Source organism: Nymphaea colorata, chromosome 6 (assembly GCF_008831285.2).
Source record: "Nymphaea colorata isolate Beijing-Zhang1983 chromosome 6, ASM883128v2, whole genome shotgun sequence".
Taxonomy (NCBI): Eukaryota; Viridiplantae; Streptophyta; class Magnoliopsida; order Nymphaeales; family Nymphaeaceae; genus Nymphaea; species Nymphaea colorata.
The window spans coordinates 12,703,302-12,713,076 of NC_045143.1; the positions used below are offsets into that span (position 1 = coordinate 12,703,302).

The window sequence follows — 9,775 nt, forward strand, 5'->3', positions numbered from 1 at the left end:
AAGAGGTTGACATGTTTGTGTAGAGTTCGCTCTCCAACGACACTAATTGAGTGGAATTCTGAGCATGACAAAGAACCTAGTGGTTGAATTTTGAGTTTTTTTAGTTATCTAGAACTTAAATGCGGTTTTGAAAAACTCATGAGCTACTTAAATGAAATTGCTGAGCACTTTTAAGAAATTTAGCTCGAAGTCAACTATAGGATTAGTAGTTTATTAATTAGGTAATCAGCATTACTAAATGGGATTAAGGGTTTAGTTAATGACTACTTAATCAATGATTAGCCTAAAATAATCAATGATTAACTTTAATCAATTAAATAATTAATATTTGCTAATTATTTTTTAGCTTAAATGAAAATTTCTTAAAAACTTATGGTTTTTTTTTAAGAAATATGTTAAAAGGTGAGGTTGAGCGAACTCGGCCCCCACCCCCTTTTTCTCCAACGTGGGGTTGAGTGTGAAAGAAAGGGAGAGGAAGAAAGAGAGAAAAGGAGCGGAACAAGTAAAGGGAGGAGAAAGGGAAAGAAGGTCGTTGGAAGTGTCTAACACAGACAAGAGCAAGGAAAAACACAGGTATGGTCTTCCTCAAAGGTTTTATGATTGGAAATTTACATTTTGATTAAATTCAGACCACAACATGTATGGTTTTGCATCAAATTCTAGGATTAGTGCCTATTTTTCGTGCTCTACGCATTGGCATATCTGATTTGGGAAAAATGACTCGTTGGAGCGTTTTCATGAAGACCCAAACTCCGATTTTCTTCAACAGACCTCTAGGCTTAGTTTGGTGTGTAGGTTTTTAAACAAATTTTACGTTAGACGCTTATTCATCGTGCTCTATTTGTTTGCATATTTAATTTCGGGAGAACCAATTTAGTTTGGGTGTTTTTACAAAATTCCAAACCCTCATTTTTCCTTAAAAGCTCTTTTGGAGTCGATTTAGCATGCAATGGAGTGTATCGCCATGACTTACACGATGATTTGGGCTAAAGAGCCAAATGAATTTCTATTTTTTTTACCTGGCCAATGTTGACCGTAGCCAATGGCCTGCCCTAACCAACTAGCGTTGGTTGAATATGGCTTGGCATGGCCAGTTTGGCTCGGCTACAGTTTAGTGGTTGCACATTTGATCTTTTTGTTCCTTGGTATGCACTCACATAAATACTTGAAATATGCATGTATGTTGTTTTATGTGTTGTCACGCGCGTTAGATGTGCATTTTGACATATGTGCCATCACCTGCGAGTTAGCAGATACAGGGAAGTGAGCAACCATATGCAGCAATGATTTCACTACTGGATGCAATTTAGTATTGAGGCATGCCATTAAGAGGCATTGTGTTGATTTCCTTTTGATGTTGGGATAAATCAAGTTTTTCTGTTTTTCTATGGCTTGCATGCGTTGATTGATCCTAGCGCGTGCCAAATAGCATGATATGGTTTTTTTTAAGTACTGTCAACATTGCACACACATATGTTAGTCTTTTTATACCATTATACCACTAATATCTGACGATATGATGTATTGATCATGGGTAACGCAACTGTGTTATGTTTGTGAGTGACTTCTTCAAGAGGTATTGTACTATAATTTGGGTGCCGACAAACTAGCGTTGGGCCAGTACTTGCATGTATGTAATTTCTGGCTTGCCAATCTTATTATTTGATGTTGTATGATGATTTACTATGCATTTCTTAGTGTATTTTATTGAACATTATGATATGAGCCTACCTGGGCATGTGGATATTGTGTTGTGAGCCTGAACATGAGACATACATAAAGTAACGGCCAAATGTCGGTTTTACCGTGAACAGACTTTACGGACTGGGTGTCATTCAAGCACACTATAAAAAGGGTTAGGTGGGCAGCGTAGGGCTTGGGTTCCGAGAATGGACTTACAGAGAATCGACTATATTGTGAAGTGCTTCTCACCCATGCTACTAGCGACGAGGTCATCCCCAATAAGAAGTTGGGACGCACCACTATAGCAGTGATAGCTGAGCTCAGCCTAGTTTGCAGTCACAGCTAGTTTTGCCATGTATTCTCTTGTTCCCAGTGACTCGATTAGTGTGTGATGACCATAATTGTGCAGCGGTCTTGTGTACATTCTAGTGAAAAATGTGTTGTCACTCCGCGCTCATGACTGTGTATATGGGTATATATGCAGTTGTGGCATTATGTTGTTATCTAAGGTGATTACTTTGTTATACATATGGACTATGTTGTGTGTTGGCACATGTTACTTGTATCCTATGCTTTGCTTGGATTGTATTGTAGGCCCAAGATAGGCCATACTCAGAGTTTATCTCTCATGCATTGATGTTGTTTTCAGGTACCTATTGGGCAGAAGTCAGTGTTTTTCGATTGTGATGCTGTCAGGATAGAGGGTGATTGCTTGGCACCGTGATCATCGTTGTACTTGCCTTTTTTTTTTGTGGGCTTAGTTTTTATATATTTTGATCATATTTAAAATGCCTAATTCGAGCGCCAAGATAAATTCAAGAGAAAACAAACTATAATCAACAACCATTGTCAACATACAACAAAATATATAATGAAACATAAATATAAGTCAAAAGCCCCTAGTTAATAAAAATTTATTAAAATTTGAGGCTTGTATGCCAATAGGGATGAAGCAAATGAAATTTTTCCGATTAGGAGGAGCAGGGATGGAGCAAATGAAAGAGTCCATCCTTCGCCTTCTCTCAATAGACAGGGAAGAACAAGAGAAGGGGCACGGAGGCTCTCTCTCTTCCCCTCTGGACGGACGAACCCCATCCACCAGGGTGGCTTCCTCCCATAGCACAAATGGAGAACGAGAGAGAGAGAGAGAGAGAGAGTAAAGTCATCTCTTCCATTGCCATTCAATCGTTTTCATTATAATCTCCATTTTTGAGAGTGAGCGAGAGGGTTATCCCAGAGCTCCAGGGAAACGAGTTTAAGAGGTAAATATTTTGGCACCAAATAGCAGCAAAGCGGAGCATTGAAGCCAAACAGAAACCCGGCCGACAGCGACGGCTCATTCTGCTATCGACGCTTCTCCGGTTAGAATTTTTCTTTTCGATCTTTATGGAACAACACCTTGAACAGCAGCAGAAACGTCAAGAAGTGGCGGTTGGTCGCGTTGGTTGTTCTTGACATTGAAGGATCTGTCGGAGGAGATCAGACCTGGTTCTGTTGAGCGATGCGAAACAGATGCAGACGTGTTCTTCCAGGTCGCTGAGACGCTCCTGGAAGGTAGAGCGGTTCTTGCTTATCAGCTTCAGCACTTTGTGGATGAGGCAAGGGTAAAACCGGCCGTCGTTGCTGCCCGCTTCATCCAGGGCCTTCTTGATACGATACTTGTCGTCCTTGAAATTGTCGCTCAGGCGGGACACTAGCCGATCGATGGTGATGAAATTGTTACTGAGCGCGAAGGCGCCTTTTGCGGCCGCATCAAGCTGAGCTATTTTTGGGCTCAACAACCGCCCATTCGGAAAGAAGAACAAGCTATTCAAGGGAGGCATCAACGCCGCGACGATGGCAACGAGAGAATGCGCTGCCACCGCCATAGCGGAAGCGATGACTGCCGCCGTCGCTCCTATCAGGCAAAATGCCAATCCCTTCTCGAGCCGCTTCATCAAACGGCGCTTCCGCTTGGTTCGCCCAAGTGAGAGATCCAGCTGCCCCCTTAGTTGGGAGAAGCAGAGGTACATCTCCTGGAGGCTAGGGGCCTCGGGCGGGGACGGGAAGGGGTTTGTGCTCTCGACGAAGGTAAGGAGCCGGTCGGATATGAAGTCCCGCTGCGAGGCGGCGGCGTGCCCGTCGGAGTCCGAATCGCTCGGAAGGAGATCGATGACGTCGTAGATGGAGGCGTAAATTGCCCTGGCTTTCCGGACGCTGTGGAGTAGGAGGATACAAAGGCTGGAGGCCTGCTCACTGCTCCGGAAGAAGGAGGAGATGAGTGTGAGCGTCGCCGTGGACGTGACCCCTCTGAGGCTACCGGCGCTGCGGATGGCCTCAACGATGGCGTCTGGGTCGGGTTTGAGGATGTGGGCAGCGGAAATCAAGGTGGACGGAGGTGGCCCTGTGCCCCGGGCTTGATCAACAGCGGTAGAAACAGATTGGCATTGGTCTTCTTGTTGATGCTGCTGAATCTTGGACCATATCTCGTTGTAGGATTCGGTCTGGAGCGCCCGGACGTACTCAACATCGAGGTTGAGAGTGGGCGAGACGACGCTTGTGGTCGCGCTCGTGGAGGCAAAACTCGTAGACTGTTCGTCCTCAGCGGAGTCGATGGGGGGAGGAGCAGGGGAAGCTGTTTCCGGCGACAAGTGATGCGGCTGTCGATCTTCCTGATGCTGTGAAATGCAATTCCTGAGCTTGGCGAAGCAGCTCATCAGCTGCTGCCTCTTGGTGGCGTTCCTTTCTTCCTCCAGCGTTCCCCTCTTCGCCTAGCGGTGATTACGGAGGCAGGGCCAAGGAGTCGGCTCCGAAAGAAAAGACACCACACAGCAATGAATAATCTTGATAAGCTCCAAAGCGACGAAGGTAACAGCGGGTAGAGATTCAACACCAGGTAGCGAAGTTAAATCAATCCTGGGGGACAACGATCGACGCGATGCCCCATTTAATGGGCACTCGTGATACGGTCTTGTTAATGGCCACGAATGTAAAACCTGGATAGCTTAGATTAGGATGAGTCATTTGGTAGTTTTAGGCTAAGTCGGCTGTAAGAAGAGTCTATATGAAGCCTCTCCAATGAATCAGGGAGTGAATCATTCTTTGTAAACCTTTTACATTTCTTTGCAACAAAGAAACTCTCTCTCTCCACCTACCTTTTCTTTTTACTCTAATTTTTCTCTCTCATCTCTCTCACCAAGTGATGAATAGGTTTGTGTCCCCCTTCTTCTCCCTTCTCTTATTTTTTTTCTCTCTCTCCATCCTCCCCTCGTCGTTACTCATTTCCCTTAACTACTCTCTCCCCTCAGTTTTCTTTTATGAGTTGCTTTACTTTTCTTCATTCCTCTTACAAAAGCATGCAATGGTCTTCATCAATGGATGTACCAATTGATTTCTTGGTGACCAAGGAAAACTATTTCGCTTTCCTTCTTTAACCGGGAAAGATACAAATGATTGGCAGAATGGCAGGCATCTACCCTTTTGGTATCGGAGCCTTCTTGCATTGCGGTTTTATAAACTAAACCTTCATGATACCGCCCAAGAGAACAGGTCAACCGGAGACTCCTGAAGAGCCATGCATGGCCATTTTAATGGAGGCAACGCGGCAGCTTCAGGGCAGCATGTTGGAGATGAATCATCACCTTGAAGGGGAGACGAGCAAGGAAGGTGGTCGGCACCGTCAAGATTCCGATCAACGAGAGTTTAGGCGAGAGTCAAGATGGACTTTCCCAAGTTCAATGGCAGCAATGTGTGGCATTTGCTCTTCAATGCCGGGCAGTTCTTTACATGCCAATGAGTGCGAGGGACAAAAGGTGCCGTCAGCTATTCTTCATTTTGAGGGCCCAGCTATGTAATGGTATGAAAGGTTCAGCTCATGCCATGATGAACCTGAATGGATGATCTAGGAAGATTACATTGAAGCACAATTCGAATGACTATTGTTTCTAAAATATTATGATGTTGATTTAAAGAATCTCAAGCACCAACGATCAGTTCAAGAATATCAATCTGAATTTGAGAGTTGAAGCTCAATGGTGCAATCGCCAACCAATGCATAGATGGGAGCGTTCATTTGAGGTCTTAAGGAAGCAATATGGATCGAGCTCCAAATGCATGAGCCTAGAGATCTGCACGAGTGCTTCAAATGAGCTAGGCTTTAGAAGCAAAAAACAAGCACCAACATGCGATCAAGGATCTGAATAACAATGGTAAGGAAGCCTCGATGAAAGTAGAAGTAAAAGAGCAACCCAAGAAGTATAGCATGCCAGCCCATGTCTGACATGAAACATTCGTGAAAAGACATTATTGGTGTGATGAGAAATTTACTAAAGGTGATCACTGCAAATCTCCCTAAGGATATTAGAGAGCACTGGTCAAGAACCGCTAGGGTCCAAGAAACTGCACATAATGCAGATCAAGGAGCATGGCAGCCATGTAAGGAAAAGGAATATTATGCTCTTACCTTCTCCAATGCATCTAATCCCATGTGTATTGAAGGTTTGATATGCGGAAGACCAGTTAGGGTGTTATTGCATACAGGTGCCAACTATAACTTATAGAGGTTTGAATTGATCAAAGAATCAGGCTTAGAACCAAATGCAAAGTGAACTTTCAAACTGATGCAAGGTGATCGTATGCATATACCTCACCATGGGAATGTGATGAGCTTGGATTTTGGGCATCTAAGGGCACGAACATAGCATTGATTGTGTTCTAACTCCAATTTCGGGTCAAGATCAAGTGGCATCACGTGGGGGATAGGAACAGCAATTTCTTCTATAGAATGACGCAGGGGATGAGAGTTAAGAACACTATTCACTCAATGGAAGACGGAGGGAATGCATATGAGGACCCCAACATGATCAGAGGGGTCTATTCAAGCTTCTTTTGAGCTTTTGGGAAACTCGGAAGGGACATGCAATATTCTCCTAAATCTTTGGGAGGGAGAGTCTATCGCATTGGACGTTGGAAGAAAATCAATATCTTTTCAGCATGGTAACGAGAGAGGATGTGAAACAGGTGGTGTTTGAATCAAATCCCGATAGCGCCCCAAGACCAGACAGGTTCTCTTTTTTCAGAGAATATTTTTGAGATGGTTAAAAGGTTTGTTCAAATTGGTCGTTTGGTGAAAAGGTTAACCAGTCGCTCATTGTGCTTATTCCTAAGTATGCAGGGACTAGTCGGATGCATGACTTGATAAATTGCAACGTGAGGAATAGGGACAATATGCAGCAAGAGGAACAGAGAAGGAAAGAGTACAATATCGTGCTTTTACTATGAATGATTTACAAGATTATATAGAGTCAGTGAATAAGAACCAGCAACGTTCATATCCTTGATTTCACGCAAGTATAACAACATACTAGAAATAGGCTCATTGTTCTTAATTTTGTGTGATCTCCTAATCCGTTACAGATTGTAACGTCCAACACTCCCCCTTAAGTTGGTGCCCGAGGATTGATGAGACCCAACTTGCAACTGAATTTGACGAACGATTCTTTTCCCAATGCCTTATTAAATATGTTCGCGATTTGATTTTCAGTATCTATTTGCTTAGTGCAAATCTCTTTTTTTTATCTTCTCTCTAGCAACATGGCAATCAATTTCTATATGTTTCATTCTTTCATTAAACACCAGATTTGCATAAGTGTGGATTGTTGCTTGATTGTCACAATGCAACTTCATTGGTTGGTGATGAGTAATTCCAATATCATTAAGAATGTATCTTATCCAAGTCATCTCGCAAGAGGTCAATGTCATTGTTCTATATTCGGCTTCTGCTGAAGACCTGGAAATAGTTGTTTGTTTCTTAACTTTCCATGATATTGGGCTTTATCCAATGAAAATGCAAAAGCCTGAAGTGGATCTCCTTATCATTGGGCAAGATGGCCAATCAGAATCGCAAAAGGCTTTGATCAACATGTCAATATGAGATGACAATAGAATGTCATAACTTGTTGTGGACTTGATGTATCGAAGGATCTTAAAGGTTGTCTCTAAGTGTGTTGTTCTTGACTACAACATGAACTGACTCAACATGTGAGCACTGTAAAAAATATTAGGTCGTGTAATGGTTAGATAGAGCAAATGACCAATTATTTTTTCTAAAAAATGTGGGGTCTTCTAATGGTTGCACCCTTTCATCATTCTATTTTAAATGTTGTTCCATAGGTGTTTCACTGGGTATGACACCACTGTATCCAGCTTCGTGTAAGACATCCAGCATGTATTCTTTTGAGAAAAAAATATCTGTTTCTTGGATCGAGCTACTTCAATGCCCAAAACATATTTTAATTTTCCCAAATGTTTCAATTGAAATTTTCTATTGATGATGACTTTCAGTTTTTTTATGGCATCACGATTGTCACTTGCGATGATTATATCATCAACATACACAATGATGAAAACATTGTCTTGTTTATTGATATTGAAAATAAGAAATAATCTGCCTTAGATTGAGAGAAGCCAAGTTGTTTGAGAGTCTCTGTCAATTTAAAAAACTAGTTACGAGATGACTACTTGAGACCATATAAGGATTTTTTTAGCCAAGACACCTTATTCTCCTCCTATTATGTAAAGCCAGGAGGAAGAGTTGTGTAGACTTCTTCATGTAGATCATCATAGAGGAAAGCATTGTTGACATCAATTTGGTAAAGACTCCAATCTTTGATGGCTACAATAGATAAACGACATCGAATGGTAGTAATTTTGGCGACTGGAGAGAAAGTTTCTATATAATCAATGTCTTCCATTTAGGTATACACCTTAGCAACAAGGCGAACCTTATAATGCTCGATGATACCATCTGCATGATATTTCATTTTATACACCCATCGGCAGCCGATAGGATGTTTACTTAGTGGGAGAGAAACCATATCACAAGTTGAGTTTGCTTCTAATGCATGAAGTTCAGTAGCCATAGCGTCTCTCCATTCTTGATGTTGCATTGCTTCTTGGAAAGTGGACAGCTCAGAGTGATTGAGAATAGAGGTAAGAAAGACTTGATACTTAGGAGAAAACTTGTGTAGATGGAGATAATTACTCATGGGGTCCTTTAGGTTGCATAGGTGTTGTCGATTCGAATGATGTGGGCTGAGCAATAGAATGACATTGATAATCCTTAAGACGTGAAGGTGGAACGTGTTGTCAAGTTGATCGCAGCAATGGAGGTTGAGAGGAGTCAAGGTTGGTGGTTATAGGGTCAATGGTCTTGGGTTGGTGGTGATCTCATGATGGAGATGGTGGCTGTGGTGAGGGTGTCGGTGGAGACGATGGTGGTTGGTTAGGTTGTTGTGTGCTAGGTGCATGAGTTTGGTATTCATACTCAAGTGATTCTTGAGATGTGAGAGGATAACAACGTCACTATCATGGTCTTTGTGGTTTTTGATAAAGAAATGTATTTTTTATAAACTTAACATCTCGACTATTGAAGACTTCATGAGTGACAAGATCATAGAACTTATAAGCAATTTGACCAAAAGGGTATCTAACAAAGATACATTTGCATGATCGTGAGTCGAATTTGTGAGTTTTGCCAATGTTGTAAGCATAACACAGCAGCCAAAAACATGAATGTGATCATATTTGGGAGGTCATCCATAAAGAACCTCATAAGGGGTTTTTTCTTGTAAAGGATGAGTAGGCAAACGATTGATTAAATAAGCAGCAGCTAAAACACATTCCCCCCAAAATTTTATGGGCAAGCATGCTTGAAAACGAAATGCGCGGGCAATATTTAAGAGGTCTTTGTGTTTACGTTCAACCACTCCATTTTGCTGGGGTGGGTGACGCAAGAATGTTGACGCTCGATGCCCTTGTGGTGTAAAAGATTTTTCATATTTACAGAAAAAAAATTCAGCTCCATTATCATTTTTTTAATCAAGGTTTGAAATTGATTTTTCACAAGATTAATGAATTTTTGAATATCAAAAAATGCTTCAAATTTATACACATGAGAAAAACCCATGTGCAACGTAAAAAATCATCCACAATAGTGAAAAAGTAATGAGTGTCAGATAGTGAATGTGTTTGATGAGCCTCCCCAAATATCACAATGAATCAATTGAAATATGCTAGTTGTAGGCATTGAACTACCAGGAAATGGTAAACTAGT

At 41.9% G+C, this 9,775-nt stretch overlaps 1 protein-coding gene across 1 annotated transcript; it reads right to left on the minus strand.

The window, feature by feature from the left end:
• Positions 1-2,516: 2,516 nt before the first annotated feature.
• Positions 2,517-4,808, minus strand: LOC116255625 (UPF0496 protein At3g19330-like). Its single transcript, XM_031631497.2, has one exon. It carries the CDS (start codon positions 4,377-4,379, stop codon positions 3,102-3,104), a length of 1,278 nt encoding a protein of 425 aa, XP_031487357.1. The 5' UTR covers positions 4,380-4,808; the 3' UTR covers positions 2,517-3,101.
• Between the last annotated feature and the right edge of the window lie 4,967 nt (positions 4,809-9,775).